Here is a 17,808-nt window from a genome sequence, read left to right as displayed (position 1 = left end):
GTGATTGGCACGGTACGTGACACATACGGTAGTACATGCTGAGGGAATCCTAGTTCCTGTTCCCACCCTGTGCTGGGAGGTCTCTGCAAAGTGTGTGGCAGCTGTCCCTCCCTCCCCAGAGACCAGCTGGGACCTGTCACAGCATGGAAGAGGCCTCAGACTTTTCCTTTCACCCAGGGCAATTAACACTGGGAAATGTTTGTTGCTTTTAGGAGGTGTCAGAGTAGCGGGATGGTTCCTTGCAATCAATCCTTAAGATGGCTAGGACACTGCATTGATCTCTGAAGAGCCACCCAAGTTCTCTCCTGTCTGCAAACCCATGAGCAAAGAAGAGTCCAAATTCTAAGCCGCACCCATATTACGTCCTCTGCCAGTAAATCTTGCATATTGGAAATCGGTGATGGCCTTGTGCTTCTTAGCTATTTCATGGGTTATCTGGGGAGAGATTTTTTAACCTGGGCTGGATTCCCTAAGCCACAAAGAACACTTCTAATCTGCTTTCCCTCACCACCTAAACAGTATGTTCTATTGGTTCAAGCCAAACATTAGGATCACCACAAATATCTTCTACGCGTGACAGATCTATCATTTGATAGAGAGGTCCTGAGAAACCTTCTTCGACTCCCCATGCTAGAGGGAGTGGTCATCTTCTCTGTGTCCAAAGACACCGGGCTCCATCTATCACAGCATTTGTCACACTCATTGCTTTTGCCCTTTACTCGACAGCTCCCTCAACTAGGCTTTAGGATGCCAAAGGAAGTGACAGAGTCTTTGGCATCCTAGCACCCCAGTGCCTGGCTGGCACAGTGCCTGAGACACAGCAGAGAGCATATAGCTACTTCTTCACTTGTTCGCTTTGCATGGCCGTCAGTCACACAGTAAGGCAACAGTGAATCCAGATGAGAAGCCAAGCCCTGGCCTCACATCTTGGTTCTGCTCCTCACTGGCTGTGTAAGCTTGAGAAAAGCATTTTAATCTTTGTGTGTTGGTTGTCTCTTTTGTAAAGTACGGTAACAGGACCTATCTCATGTGGTTGTTGGATGAACCCAAGGAGATGATGGTGTAGCACAGGGCCTCGTGCTTAGTAGACGCTCAACAAATACTTATGAACATTGTTTTATTATCATTATATTGGAAACAATGTCAACACTGGATTTTCATTATCATATTCATCCAGTGTTTTCATCCATTAAGGACCCCACTAAGTGTTAAGTCTATCTGCATTTCTTTGTAAATTCTCATATATATATGTATATATATATAGCAAATTAGCATGTATCATCTCATGAAAAATCCAGTTAGCTAAGATGTCATCTCTCCTTTTCTTTAAACTTGTGTGTTTTATTGTTTTTGTTTTGGGGCATTTTTGTTTGTTTTTGCTTAGGGGACCATTCATAATGGACATTCAGTTTCTACAAAGCATGTCAACAGTTTTTTGGTAACTGCTGATAACGGAAGTACTTGATGTCTTTGCAGGATACCAACTCTGGGTAAAAACACTAAAAAATATTACGCTAAGAATACTATTTAAATTAATAATAATAATAAAGTTTTAGATCAGCGAGAAGAATGACATTGTTGGCAGTGTTTTACCAATGTGTTTATATCTGGCTCCAAAATGGATAGACTGAGTTGTAGTGAGTTTCCCTTTTTATCCATTGTGCCAAATTAGAAAATCCCAAATCACAATTATGGGTTGTCAGCAATGACCGCAAGTTTCCTGGACACTTTGGATATGCTGCTCCATCTTAGGACCCAGAAATGATGGGACGTTTTCCCTGGAGACTGCCTTGCTCAGTTCTCAGGGGTCCATTAGACAACATCTGCAGCAAAAGCTGGGTTGACATCTCAATGTGGGAGAGAACAGCGAATGGCTTCCCTCTTCCCAGTTTTGTAACAGTAAGTATCAGAAATTATATCTTCATGTTTGGTTTTGGCATTGGGATGTGGAACTTAAAGACACCTAACAGCACACCATGGATTTCACCCTGTGACAAGGGAGGAGCTTTATTGTCTATTCTTGAGGAGTCAAATTCTTGGCAGTCAGGTGGTTTGGACCCTAATTCAACACTTAAAACTCCTTATATTACCTACTCGATATTAAAATCTTGACAATTCAGCTTTGAAATCATAGTTGCAGGACCTTTAAGACAGGAATATATATCTCTGAAACACACCACTTCAGGAAGCCACTTAAAATGGTGCAAAAGAATCAGTACTGGCCTTATCAGTGTCAACATTAAAAAAAAAATGTCATTCCTTATTTCAAAACCTTGAATTAGGACCTTTCTTGTACATCAGTGTCTGTGCGTGGGGGGGTAGGGGGTGGGGGGTGCAGAATCTTGTACACACTACCATCTTTTTACACAGCAAGTTGAAAAGTTGTAATTCACTGGCCCTTATCTGATCCCAGTCACAACACTCAGAATTCCCTTCTGTGCTAAGTCACAGTCAGAAAGTAAACTGCTGGCCAGTAGCTGACATCTGTGAGAACGGGCATTCTTATGCACACTCTTGACTTGCATAACTGTGTCATCCTTGCTGTGCTCCTAGCTGGTCCCTTCATCCCACTGCAGGTTTCCAGTTTACATTCATTACGTACTACAAAATCATCAGTGCCAAATTCAATCACTCTTCGCCTCCAGCCCTCGTAGTGTCAATGATGAACTGAAACAAAGTCATCTAGCACTTCTCTTTCATATGTGTCTACACCTATGAGCTGATTCCTGGACAGCAGTGGTTTCATTCAACGGTGAAATACATTCTCTTTGCAGCACCCTTCCCCCCACAGAAATAGTCATTGCAATTCCATGTTGCACAGATATTATGTGACCCCCAACAGTGCCATTTAATGAAGGAATTTTGCCAATAGCTTGTTTTGCCATCTCCACACATAATGTTTATCATTAAATTTGCTGATAGTTTTAAAAGTCTCTTAGCAATAGTGTGACTTGCAATAAGGAACACAATTTTAGCAATAAGGAACTTAATTGTGAATGATTTTTGGTCTGTTTTTCACCTCTAGGGACAAAACTATTCGATTTTGTGCCAGAAAACATTTTTGTGCTTATTCTGGATGAAAACACTCAAAAGTTTTACTTTTTTTTTTTTTTTTTAACAATGTGAAAGTCTTGATGGCTTCTTGCCCCTATTTTGCGGTTGCATAACATCTTGCCCTGTGGACAAGGGGATGAATGGACTGATGATCGAATTAAATCCATTTTTCAGACATGCAGCTTTAAATTTTCTAATCACACTTTTCCTTTTTGGCTGCTCATGTGGAATCTTTACACTCACTGATTAATGTGCCTCTCTGTACTTATATTCACCTTCAATAGTTACTCTGGAGTACGGTTTACATTTTATGATTTCAACATTATAGTGAGATAGAATATTTTGTTATTTTTATGAGCCTTTGGCCCATTTTGTAAATTGTTGATATAACATGATACAACAGAAATAAATAAATATGCAATTTTTAACAGATGTAAATGGTAACCAGCAAAGAATGTAAAAATGTTTTGACCTAGATGCACTGTGACCTGTTAACGGAGAGTGGGCTGGGATGGAAAAGACTAATAGAATCCTTGTGGCGTCCATAAATCAACTAAGAACAAGAGCATACTGGTAGTAAGTGCATAATGGTAGCTCTGTCGAAATCATATATTGTATTACATAGTGGAGGAATGTATGTGTTCACAAAAGAATCATTGCTTTTCTTCTGGGACCAGCAAACAGCTTGCAGACATTGATAGACTGCTGGGGATTGCTGGTTACTCAGCTCACACGTTGAAGAGAATCCCAATAAGCATTCCTATTCAGCATCCTGTCCATCTCTTGGCCTAATTAGTATCCCCGCCCCCTTTTCTTTAGTTCGATCTACTTACTTCTGGATAATGCCATCACCACAATACCCACTCCCATGGATGTATATGGCAGCAGGTGATGGCTCACTCTCTTCACTTCCCGAAACAGTGATGACCCGGTACTGGTACACACTGCCAAGACTGAGGTCCCTGGAAAACATAAAGAAGACTATTAGCTCTACGGACACAATGTGGAGGGCAGACAAAATTGATCCCCTTGAGTACATTCTATCAGTCTTGCTTATTTTTGAAGTCCCATGCACATTCAATTATCCAGTCATTTTTATTGTCTACGCTGGTTGAGGCACTCTCTCACGCATGACGGACGACATGAAAATGTACCACGATAGTAACTAGCATCAGTTGACAGATGACCCTGAATATGATTAGGTACTTTTTATTTTAGTGTAATCTTTACAGTAACCTGGTGGGTAAGGATCAGCTGGTAGATGGCCCATAATGAAGGTGTTTGGGAGAATGCCATCCAGGAAAAATAAATGGGATAAGAAAGGCACAGAAGTAGGTAAGTACCAGGGCTGATTCTGTGGGCATGGTGTGATCATTTTCCCTCATTTTAAGGCCTGAACAGAAACCCCATTACGTGCGAGCAAGCCCTTTCCTTACGCTGCACATCCAGCCATTTTCTTCTTCCCCACCACTTGTTCCTCCCTGTCTCTCAATCTTGACTAAAATAATAACAGCGGCATCCATTAATTGAATGTCAGGCCTGGGGCTAAGCAATTTCATGTATTTTCTCATTTGAGAATCAAAACAACCTTACATGTGTACTTGTATTTTCATGTTTATTTTACCAATGATGAATCTGAGGCATAGAGAGGTTAGCATCTTGCTACAGTCATATGCTATTAAATGACATCCTGCGTTCTGCTTCCCTAATCCCTAGCTTAGGCCTGTTTTAATAATCTCATCCCTGGCAAAGGAGTATCTTGTCCCTAAATTGCTATTCCAGGCACTGGTTCCTGCCACATTTCCAAGTGGCCTAGATTGCCTCTCTCCTCTGCTCTCAAGACCTCCTAGTTCAATGCCTGTTCTGACTTTCTTACACTCCACCTCATACCTGACCACTTCACTCCCTGAGTTAGCCCCTTCCCCTCCCTGCTTGAATACATCCTGCCAGCGAACAAACCTGGCTACTGGAAATAACCTTCCAAGGCACAGATACATTTACGTCAACTCCACATGACTAAATCACCATCCCCATTTCCTTTTTGACAATTTTCAAAGACAGATGTCATTCCTTTCTTTCATCTCCCTCTGCATCAGTTATTCACTTTTGGGTAATAAAAAAGTGCCATGGGAAAAAACAAAACAAAATGATAGTGAAGAGAATTCCTACCAGATTCCAGAACTGGGGGGAGGGGAATTTCATAAACAAAAGGACGATGTCAAAAAATCTCAAGTTCTCCTGCCCATCTGTTGTCTCAACTGTCGTTAGGGCTGTGGCTATTTGGATAAGGCCAGTAAGATACCAGGTATAGGGGCAATGAACAGACAATGTCTCCTGACTCACAACATAACAATGAACTGGAGTTTATAAGCACTGAAGGATCTGATGAGAAATATTGCCTTCTTGAGAAAAGACTGGGCTTACTACCCAGAAGAGAGTTTGTCTGAGCAGTGCTGGAGCAGATAGGAATGGTGGGGGTAGACCAAAAGTGCCTGGGGATGCCATTCATGCTCTGCCAAAGAAAACTAAGTAGGTGAAACGCATACGAGATATGGTATGGATGAATGTATGAATAACTGTTGCCTTATAAACCTCTGGAATGCTAATTTGTCGCTATAATTATAGACTTTCTTTTCTTTCTTTTTTTTCTAGTTTATTGGGTATTTTATCCATCTCTAGACTTATGAATGTACATTTTTTTCTGGTGGTGCTTCTAAAACTGGAATACTGTGGTGGGGGAACGATTATTTTTTTCTCAGGAGATACATGAAGGCTCAGGAAAAAGAGGCATGTATTCTATAGTACATTCATTTTGCTCTAAAATATGGAGGCATGTTTTATATTAAATAAATATGGCCGTATAAAGAAATAAAACAAGACATTTTCTTCAGGCTACATCCCAGGCCACTGGGGGCACGTGATCACTGTCTGAAGCAGATGGAGAACTTCTGTGAAAATGCATGAGTGTGAAAACTACTTCTCTACATTGTATCTTTATTTGTAGTATGTATCACAAATCCTTTACGGTTGATAATATTTAAGGTGCTCTGATAATATTTGTCAATGTTCTCCTCCTCCCCTCTACCGTGTCCTCCCTCCTGCCCTCTTTCTCCTCCTCCTTCTCATAAACACAACGTTGAGGCAAGCAAACATGTATTTCTATCCTGACTCCATAACTTACTAGCTGAGAAGTCACAAGCAGGTGTTTAACTGCTCTCAGTCTATTTCAAATTAGTCACAAACCTGGCCTGACAACATTTTCTTACAGATTAAATATGGGAGCATACATAAAGCACGTATGTATGTATGCCCAGCCTATGATAAACAGTTAATAATATTGCTTTTAATGCTTAATTATAAAGAGTCTCATTCACTGGAGTTGCGCTATGTTCTCTTTACTAGAAGAAGTGGGGTAAAGATAACTGCATGTAACCTTCGTTAGGTAAACCCATGAAGATTGGGCCACCATCTACTGTGCGTGCCATAGCTTGACAGAAAGTCTCTTTTCTATCACATCATTTGGCTAGAACACCCTCAGTGCTTGCAGCTTGCTCTCTCTCCAGGTGGCTATTCCAACTTCTGAAAATTCTGGATCTCAGAAGGTTTGTCGTTAGCCTGGGGCTAAATCTGTCTCCAAATAACTTCCACCCACCGTCCTCCTTCTTACCCACTAGCATCTAGCATCACATAGCACACACCTGATTGGTCGAGAAACCTTAATAACCCTCCTTTTTCCAACTGTGTGTGCATGGCTCCTGTATCGTTATCTCAGGGAAACCTGACAGCAGCCCTCTGAAGGAGGGGCTGTAATCCCAAGTTTTCAGATAGGAAAACAGAAGCCCAGGGAAGGTAGGGAAGAGGTAAGAGGGTACAACTGCTATTAAAAAGATTATGTTTTCCCACTGAGGAATTTTTGTGATTAAAAACTACGTTTTCTCCAAGTTCAAGTAAAAACGAATGCTAACTATGGACTCTTTTCTCAAGAACCTAGGTAGGATAGAATTCTCTCCGGACAAGCGAGTGGCTTCTGAAGGCTTTGCTGGAGGTTAGGACCTATTTCGTGGTTGGTCTAAAAGTAGGACATTTATTTCCAGTTGTTCCTTTCAGATGCTCCTCAAAACATATGGGAAAGTCTTGCGCTGTCACTAGAACTCCTTCTCCTCCTGTGCCTCCCACATCTAGGCAGACCCTCAATCCTTTCAATTCTTCCCACCCAAAGGCTTCCACGACATTCCCTCTGCATCCCTGCTGCCTCCAACATCTCAGCTTTGATGGCGGAAGCAGCCCCTGGCTCGCCTTCCGGCCTCTAGCATCTCCCTTTTCTCCAGTCTTGCCAACCCCATGAGATTGTTTAGATCCAAAGCCACTCTGCAGCTCAAAGTCTTCTCAGCTAGTGCATGTGCAGTACTGCACGACCAAGCTGAAAAAGCTTCCTATGCACGCATTGTTCGTAACTAAACTTTTACCACTTCACTTGAAGCATGATTAGCTTCACCACTTCCGATTTCTTTTACAGAATGCTGAGTGCCATTTGAAATTTAAAAAATAAAAATAAAAAGCTAGCCTCCATTAGTATTTAATCATCCATTCTTCAAACTGCAACTCAGATTAATTTTATATTTCTAGTTAATAAATTGACGTTGCAGTATTTAAATGTGATGAGATTATTTGGCTGGTGTTGAAGGGTTGTTTTGCGCATCCTTTGTATGATTTTAAAAAACACACACATTTTTAACATTTAGCCATCATTCTTTCAGAAATTTCTCAAATGACATACCTGCCTTAGGTTTGTGTTTCTGGCAATTGGAAACAAAAATACTGAAATGCTTAACTGGTAGGATATTTCAGTATTCCTCCTCAGAAACAAATTGATAAATATGTATCACATTTGAGTGCGATTTATAGTAAAATTTAGTTATAGACTGTAACATTTTAAGAACACACACACACACACACACACACACACACACACGGAGTCTAAGCACTTATGACTTAGCTTTTGGTAAAAATCCATGTTTCTTAAAGTGCTGGTGTGTAGTTAATATGGTAGATCAATTAAAACCCATCTGAAACCTACAGACTAGTCCCTTCACTTCTTTGGCTCTGTTTTCCTACCTTTCAATTAGAATATATGTTTCTTGTTCCATACCCATGTAAAAATAAAATGAGAAATATGAAAGCACAATAGGAGAAAAAAGGGAGAGAGGGCCTCACTGCACGATGGGAACATCCCACTTTGTTTCTTTTAGGAAACCGTCTCAGGGCCTCTTGATTACACATTATTGACCTCTTCTTGTTTCCATATCACAGCATTCATTTATCACACTCCATCTCTCCAAATAGTCTGTGTAACTGCACTGTGTTATACGTCTTTGAAACTCCTTCTATAGTAATAATTGCAATTGCGGTTTCTATTTGGTGACTGTCATATGCCAGGTACTATGTCTAACACTTTCTATGAATAATGTCATTTAATCAAAACAATAGTCCCTTGAATAATTATTATCTCCCTTTTCAGATGAAGAAACTAATACTTAGGGAAGTTAAGCTACTGCCCGTAGGCACACTGCTTTGTCATGGGCCAGGGACTTGAGCCAGGTCTACCTAACTTTATCCCAAGACACTGCTTTCTGGAAGTGGAAGCTGTTATGAACTCAAAAAATACAGAAGTTACAATACCTAGGTTTGAACCAAGTACAGTCTGTATTCTAAGGCCAGTTAGAAAGTTCTAGATGTCAAGAGAAACACACATTCTTGTAAACGCTACCACTACCACAGCCATTTCCTCTCTCTAACCATCCATTTCTTTACCTATCTATGAAATGGGAGTTTGTAAAGTCTGTGATGACCCGCTCAGCACTCCGTAGTTCTAATTTAATGAGGAAAGCATTGTTGAATCTTTCTGTTATGAGCTTTTCCACAGGCTTTAGAAGCTGTTTCAGCTATTCAAATTCTGTGCTGAGGATGAGTATAGCGCAGGATCTATCACCCAGATTGTCTAAGCTTGAAGACATGGTGTGGGGAACCACCTATGATGCCCCTGGCACAGGAAGAGCCCAAATATTCCAGTTCTGCTTTGGGCTAAGAATCAGAGGGTAATGCCTGAGCACTCTGTATGCCTGCTTCGAGCCAAGAATGGGAAGAAAAGAAAACAATCATCTTTTAAGCCTGAGATGATGTGCCGAGGGACTTTCTACATATATTATTGTTGTTTTAATAATTAGAAAAAAATGTCAATTACATACAAAGGTATAGAGAACATCATAACAAAGGTTCTTAGACTTACAACTCAACTGTATCACATTATAACATTTTACTATACTTTCTTCATATCTTTTACTTTTGATGTAAAAGAAATAAATATCTTGTTTTGTATATTTGTTTTCAACCCACCTGTGTGTTCTTCCTACATCCCATTTTCCTCTCTCCCAGGAATGTTTTTACACTTTTTGTAGATATGCATTGCTTTGTATATTTTAAACTTCATAGCTTTATTAATACTGTATTCTGTATTTATTATTATGTAGCTGGCTTTTTAATTCAGCCCCCTACACTCCAGGATAGTTTTTGAGATCACACATATTGATACATGTAGATCTAGCTCATTATTTTCACTGGCATAAGAATTTTACTCTATGAAGATACCACACTTTCTTTGACCATTCTTTTCTTGATAGACACCTAGCTTGTTTCTATTATTATTATTATCATTATTATTTAATCTTTTGGGTTGTTTTTCCAATAATGTTGCTTGAAACGTTTGTGTTCACGTTCCTTTGTACACATAACAAGAGCTAACAATACTACAACTAAAGTAGTATTATTAGGTTGAAGGTAATTGCATCTTCAATATTATTAGACATTGCCAAAGTATTCTCCAAAATGCTTATACTAATTAAATTGCCTACCAACAGACTTCCCCATTGCTCCAGGTCCTTGCCAGCACTTGATTCTGCCAAACATTTAATTTTTTGCCAATTGGATTAGTAATAAATGATATCTAATTATTGTTTTATTTTGCCTTTCCCTGATTACTAACAAGACTGGATATCATTTCATGTGTTTGTTGACCACAGAGGTTTCTAACAATGTTCATTGTTTGTTTATCAGTTTTGCCTGTTTTAAAATGGTTCTTTTTCTTTTTCTTTATTGATATATGTGTATTCAAATATACTGGATTCTAATCCTTTGTAATTACAAGTACTGCAAAATACCATTGCCAACTCCCTGACCCCTTTTTTTTGTTTTTTTTTTTGTTTTTTTTATTCTACTTATGCTGCTTTGTTGAACAGAATTTTTAATCATTTCCTTTATGTTTTGTGCTTTTCATGTCTTCTTGAATAAATGTTCCTTTATTCCAAGGTCATAAAAGAGTCTCCTCTATTTCTTTTGAATAATTTTAAGATTTTTATTTTCACATGTATGGCTTCAATCACCTACACAGTTTTAAAATGATGTGTGATAAGGATTGTTTTCTCCCAAATATGGATGAACCATTTGTCCATCATTATGTATGTAGTAAGCAATCCTTTCACTAGTGAATTGTAATACCGCCTTTGCTGTGTATCACTCAGGTACTTAGGCAAGTTTGTTTTTTGGCTTGTTTCACTGGTGTACTTTTCCCTATCATTTTATCAATCACAGTCTGTTTTAATTTCCATAGTTTTATAAAAGCCTTGTTTTATGCTACATATCTATTCTATACTTTGGGTTTCTCCTTCAAAAGACCTCTTTACTCTTCCATGTGAATTTTAAGTTTCATTTTTAAATGCCTTTTGCGATTCTGATTACAATTTCATTGAGTTTATAGATGTATTTGAAGAGAAAAGACATCTTTGGAATAATGTATCTTCCCATTTATACACACAGTTCATCTTTTTATTTATTTAGGTGATCTTTTATGGTTTCAGTAAAGTTCTAAAGCTTTCTTCATAAAAATTGTGATTTTTTTAAAAATTAGGAATATAATGTATTACTAACTCAGCATTTTATAGATGTGTTATTGTAAATGGTAGCTTTAATCTATCTATCTGCACACTGTACATGTATATCTATATTTGTATTATATTTTGGGGCTGATAAAAATTGATTTTTATAAACTTATATTCTATTTAAAAATCCTCACAGACTATTTTATTAATTCTAATAATTTGTTGATTTTTGTGAATTTTTCTATGAGGTCTGTCACAGATGAGAATGATAGTTTGTTTCTTTTCCATTCTCAGAAGTTTTGTTTATACCTCTTGTCTAGCTGTGCTAGGTGGGATCGGGGTGCTACTGGGCATTCTTGTTAAGATCCTGGGATCACAAAGAATATTTCTTATATTTTACCATTAAGCACAATGCCCACTGTATTTCAGCGCATGTCCTTTATTAGATTAAAGATATCCCTTTCTATTCCCAGATTACTTCCTTTTTTTTTTAATCATAAAGGGATCTGATTTTATCAAAAGTTTTAAAATTCTGAATTCTAGTCAAGATAGTAGAGCTGGTAAACACTATGCCTGACACCTCACATGACCACATCAAAATTACAACTAAACTACAGAAAAACCATCGTTGAGGAATGCCTGAAATCTAGCTGAACAGAAGTCCTACAAGTAAGGACATAGAGAAGAAGCCACCTGGAGACTGGTAGGAGGGGTGGAGATGTAGAATAAGCTGGTCGGATATCGGGAAGGATGTCTCAGCTGTGGAGGTCCCCCCAAGAGGTGAGGAATCCCAGGCCCATACCAGGCTCCCTAGCCCAGGGTTCCAGTGTGGGGAAGGAAAAGAAGACCCCACAAATTCTGGCTGTGAAAACCAGCTAAGATGGTGGCTGAGTGACATGGAGTGCTGCTGGAGTCCCAGACATTCCTCTTAAAGGGCCCATGCACAGACTTACTCGCTGTTGGACTCACTCACTCTCAGCAACAATGCAGGGGCAGCAGCTTGAAAAGAACCAGGGACATATGAGGAGGAACTGAACTGTCTGGCCTCAAGGCAAGGGCTGGAGGGGCAGCTTTCTCCCAGACAGAAGTGCTGGCAGAAGGCATTGTTCCTTTGTAGAGCCCTCCGACTTCCCAGCATGCAGACTTAGGCGAGTGTCAGAGCTTAGTCTCCATCAACCTGGCTAACACTGTTCACCCCGCCCTGATGATTCCCTGGGACCCCACCCCACCCAACTTGAGGGCCAATCAAGCCACTTCAGTGGACTTTCCATACAAACAACCTATCTTATCTCATGCTGTGGACTTTCTTAAAATCTCTCAAAGTTTCACAAATTCCAAACAAGTGGTATCTGGCCTCAGTGTGCCCCTACCTCTTGCCAAGCAGCCTTAAGTCTGGCACTAGCAGCAGCTGGACGTGGTTCACAGCTTAGCCTCTCCCAGGCACCTCTAAGCCCAGTGCAGGTGGTGGCCATCTGCATATTGCTTTGTGGCTCATACTCCAGGTGCCCTGCCACGCCTACACACAGGGCACAGACTGCAGTTGAGCTTGGCCTATGACGGGGCCCCTCTCCCCCTGCAGGAGACCCCAGAACCAGCCCTCCCAATGGCCTGCCTCAGACAGAGCCAAAGTACCACCTGGCTGCCTCCAAGGACGACACACACAAAGGGCAGACTGAGCAGGTACCCGAGCCCTGCTAAAGCAAATACTGCTTTATATGGTCAGTCCCTGCAAAGCAGTTCTTCCACTATAATCAAGGCCAGCTTTCACAACCAATAATCCCAAGGACAATCCCTCCTATTGATGTGCAAACAGCAACCAAGGCTCAATTACAACAGGAGGACACATACAACTCACACAAGGGACACACCTGGAGCACCCAGCTCAGGCGACCAGGGAGACCGTACCACTAGGCCCTACAGGACACCTACCACATAAGGCTACTCTACTAATACTGGGAGACATAGTAGCTCTACCTAATACATAGAAACAAACACAGGGAGACAGCCAAAATGGGTAGAAGAAACATGTCCCAAATGAAAGAACACAACAAAGCTCTGAAAAAAGAACTAAAAAAAAAATGGAAACAAGAAATCTATCAGCTGCAGAGTTCAAAACACTGGTTATAAGGATGCTCAATGATCTCAGTGAGAACTTCACCAAAGAGACAGGAAACATACAAATGGAGATAGAAAACATAAAAAAGAACAAGTCAGAAATGCAGAATACAATTACTGAAATGAAGACTACATTAGAAGGAATCAACAGTAGGTTAGATAAAGCAAAGAATCGCATCAGTGATTTAGAAGTTAAGGTAGCAGAAAACACCCAATCAGAATAGCAAAAAGAAAAAAAGAATCCAAAAACATGAGGATACTGTAAGGGGTCTCTGAGACATGAAGCATGCCAACATTCACATCATAAGGGTACCAGAAGGAGAAGAGAGAGAGTAGGGTATTGAAAACTTATTTGAAGAAATAATGACAGAAAACTTCCTACTCTGGAGAAGGAAATAAATGTACAAGCCCAGGAAGCACAGAGTCCCAAACAGGACGAACCCAAAGAGGCCCACACCAAGACACATCCTATTAAAATGCCCAGCTTAAAGACAATGAGAGAATCTTAAAAGCAGCAAGAGAAAAACAGTTAGTTACCTACAAGGGAGTTCCCATTAGACTGTCAGCTGATTTCTCAACAGAAGCTGTGCAGGCCAGAATGGACTGGCATGAAATATTCAAAATGATGAAAAGCAAGGACCTACAAGCAAGATTACCATACCCAGCAAAGCTATTATTTAAAATCAAAGGACAAATAAAGAGCTTCCCAGATAAGAAAAAGCTAAAGGAGTTCATCACCACCAAACCAGTATTACAAGAAATGTTAAAGGAACTTCTTTAAAAAGAAGAAAATAAAAAAGATAAAAAAATATGAATAATAAAATGACAATAACTACGTATTTATTAACAATTGCTTTAAATGTAAATGGATTGAATGCTCCAATCAAAAGATATAGAATGGCGGAATGGATAGGAAAACAAGATCCTTATATATGCTGCCTATAAGAGACTCACTTCAGATTGAAAGACACATACAGACTGAAAGGGATGGAAAAAAATATTTCATGAAAATGGAAACAAACAAAAAAATCTGGGATAGCAATACTTAATCCAAGCCAAATAGAGTTTAATACAAAGGCTATAACAAGAGATAAAGAAAGACCCAGTAATCCCACTTCTGAGTATTTATCCAAAGAAATCCAAAACATTACTTTAAAGGGGCATGTGAATCCATACATTCATTGCAGCATTATTTACAAGAGCCAAGATATGGAGGCAATCTAAGTATCCATCAATGGAGGAGTGGATAAAGAAGAGGTTTTCTGTGTATACAATGGAATATTACTCAGCAATAAAAAAGGATGAATTCTTGCCATGAGCAACAACATGGATGGACCTATTATGCTGATGAAGTCAGACACAGAAAGACAAATGCCATATGATTTCACTTATATGTGGAATCTTGAGAACAAGATAAATGAACAAACAAAACAGAAACAAACTCATAGCTACAGAGAACATTTTGAGGGTTGCCAGATGGGAGCAGGGCCGGAGGGAGGGTGAACAAGGGGAAAGAATTAAGAAGTACAAACTGGTAGCTACAAAATAGTTATGGGAAGGTAAAGCACAGCATAAAAGTCAATAATATTGTAATAACTATGTATGGTGTCAGATAGGTACTAGATTTATCGGAGTGATCACCTCATAAGTTATATAAATGTCTAATCACTATGCTGTACACCTGAAAGTAATATAATATTATATGTCAACTATAACCGAAACTTTTAAAAAATATTTAAAAAAACAGGAAAAAGTTTTAAAATTCTGCATCTAGTAAGACAGCCTTGTTTTTTTTTTAATTTAAATTTATTGGGGTGACAATGTTATTAAAATTACATAGATTTCAGGTGTGCAATTCTATATCACATCATCTATAAATTACATTGTGTGTTCACCACCCAGAGTCAGTTCTCCTTCCATCACCGTATATTTGATCCCCCTTACCCTCATCTCTCACCCCCAACCCCTTTACCCTCTGGTAACCGCTAAATTACGTTCCCCAGATTAATTTTCAAACCCCGTGGCCATCCTGTGGTCACCGACTGCCCTTCAATCCCTTCACCTGCCCCCCCCCCCGCCCATCTAGCCAGCCAGCCTTGTTTTAAAAACTCATTTAATGTTAGTATTGTGAGTTAGATTCATACACCATCTAACATTAAAATCTCCTCTCATTCTGGGATAATCCAGCTGTGGCAGAATGTATGTGTTTTAATACATTGTTGAATTCTTGCTGCTAATATATAATTTTTTTACTTCTTGTCATACATTTAATTGACCAAACAGTTTTATATTTTTCATTTATTTGTTTTTTTTAATGTGTTGCTTCATGGACAAAAATAATGTTCTATGTGATACTAATTCTTTGATATTTGTTGGGATTCACTTTCTGGCCTAGGTAAGTTTAACAAAATGTTCTACATATCCTAGAAGAAAATGTTTATCGATTAATTTTAGCAGCAGGGTTCTATATATTTTTATCAATTGAAACATTTTTTTGTGTTGTTCAAAATAGTTTAGATCATTACTCTGTTTTAGTTTGCCTGATCTATTAATTATTGAGAAGGGTGTATTGAAATATCATATTATAATTATGGATTTATCACTGTTTTAAAGTAAGAGTCACATTTGACTTACATATTTTCATGTCATGTTATTTGGTCTATTTAATCTCAAAATCATTATATAATTTCCTTTTATCAATTATGTGGTGGCCTATTCTTCTTAGTGATATTTTTGCCTTAACATTTCCTTTGTCTGATAATAATATTAATTTGTTTTGGTTAGGCTTTGTCTGGTAAATATGTTTCATCCTAACCTTTTGGTGAACTTATCTTTAGTTAAATCCAACCTAAGAATTCCCATCTTCATAGGTAACTTTAATCTGATTAGTATAATGACTGTTATTAGATTTCTTCCTCTTATCTTGATGGTGTTTTCCCCCTTTTTATTTGCTTTTTTATTTTCCCCTTTTCTTGCTTTCATTTGGATTTGTTGAATTTCTTTTATTTTACTCTTTTCCCCTTTTTAGTCCATCTAGTCTTTGGAGATTATATTTTCTAATTGTAGTACTTTTTCTTGTTTACCCTCAACTACTAGTATGCATACTGGTTATCAAAATCAAAATTTAATAAAAACCCTTGTGTTGATTGTTAAAGCTTTCTCTTGATGTCTTCTTTACTGTTGTGTTTGTTTTAAATTTGACATGTTTATTGGGTTTTAGCCTGTGGGAATCCTGTGTCCCTTGGGTCAAGTCTTTGTTGGCCTCCAGAGTGATTTTCTGTTAACTTCTAGGTACCCTTGGAACCACTTCTTTTCTTTTTTTTCCGGTTAGTTTCTCAGTTCAGGCATTCCTAGACCATACTGAGCAGTATAAACTTAAATGTCAAATCTTTGTTAGGTATAGGACACACACACACACACACACACACACACACACACACACACACACACACAGAGGGTGCCCAAAAATGTACACACATTTTTAAGAAAGGAAACTGTATTAAAATTGTAATACTCAATATATACCGATAACAAAAGATGAATACAAGTCACATTTGACTTTTGCAATTGCAAGAGGTGCTCAAAGTGGTTACCATCAGCATCCAGACTCTTCTGATTATGGTGAACTGCTGCTTGAGCAACGTTGACCAAAGTGTCCACTTGTATACATTTTTTTGGCAACCCCTGTATTTCCCCTACTACACCTTTTCACTAAGCATGTAGATTTCAGAGGCCCTAATCTTATTTTGAAGGCTTTCGTTACAATCCTCCACCTTGCACAGTTGCATGGCCAAATCTCCTCTCCTAGAATAAGCAAGATATACAATTGCCAAAACTTATGGTTCCCCTTTATACAAAGTATATCAATTAAATGTTAGATTCACGGCTTATCTGTCTAGTACTCAGTTTCATTTTATTTATTGCCCCTGGCAACATGTTTTTCTGATCTCAGCCATGCATTTTAAAGGATGCTAGTTATATCAGTTATATTTTATCTAGACTATCTGGATAGATGTTTGCATTGGGAATATTTTTGATGAACTAGTCCACCAAATTCTACATACTATTTCTACTATCAATCTGAATGTAGAAATCATTTGCATTGGTCAACTGAGGTTCAGTATAGTTCAGTAATCTGTCCAAGGTCAGGAGATAATAATTACAGAGCAGAATTTCAACCATGTTGTTTGACTTTAGTACCCTTGATCGGTCCACGACATTGAGCTGACCCCTTGGATAAGCACACACTAGTGAGCAATGCAGTAATATCCAATCACATACAGAACACTAAAACTATCTGAAGAGAAGACACAGTCCTAAAGTCTTTTAGGTAGCTGCAAATCCTCCTAAATTGTATTTTTTTAATGTGGAATTTTAGAGAAAAATAGCTTCAGCTCTAACATATAGTTAGGGTGAGCAGACAATTTTCTTAATTGAGGAGTAACAGTACATTATCACATTAGCTTTATTTTTTTTCTAACCATAAAGATCACCCATGTTTATTTTAACAACTTAGAGCTCCATATGAAAGAATTTAAAATAAAAGCAAAATCATTTCAAAATCCATCACTTTGTGGCAGCTACCAAGAATATCCCTGTCAGCATCCTTCATGTATTTTTTCATGTATAAATACATACACACACATACAATTTTCCATGAATATAAGATTGTAAATCTGTTAGTAATCCTTCATTTTTAGAGTTCATG

General features: G+C 38.5%; 1 protein-coding gene across 1 annotated transcript in view; it reads right to left on the bottom strand.

Annotated features, from left to right (window-relative positions):
• The window catches only part of PAPPA (pappalysin 1), a 234,916-nt gene that overhangs the window by 122,509 nt on the left and 94,599 nt on the right, over positions 1–17,808 (bottom strand). The window contains 1 exon segment of the mRNA XM_033123868.1: positions 3,888–4,016. Coding sequence (XP_032979759.1) covers positions 3,888–4,016 — 129 coding nt within the window.

Source organism: Rhinolophus ferrumequinum, chromosome 12 (genome assembly GCF_004115265.2).
Source record: "Rhinolophus ferrumequinum isolate MPI-CBG mRhiFer1 chromosome 12, mRhiFer1_v1.p, whole genome shotgun sequence".
NCBI lineage: Eukaryota > Metazoa > Chordata > Mammalia > Chiroptera > Rhinolophidae > Rhinolophus > Rhinolophus ferrumequinum.
Note: the sequence above shows the minus strand (reverse complement) of the source record. Positions and strands in the feature narration are given on the sequence as shown.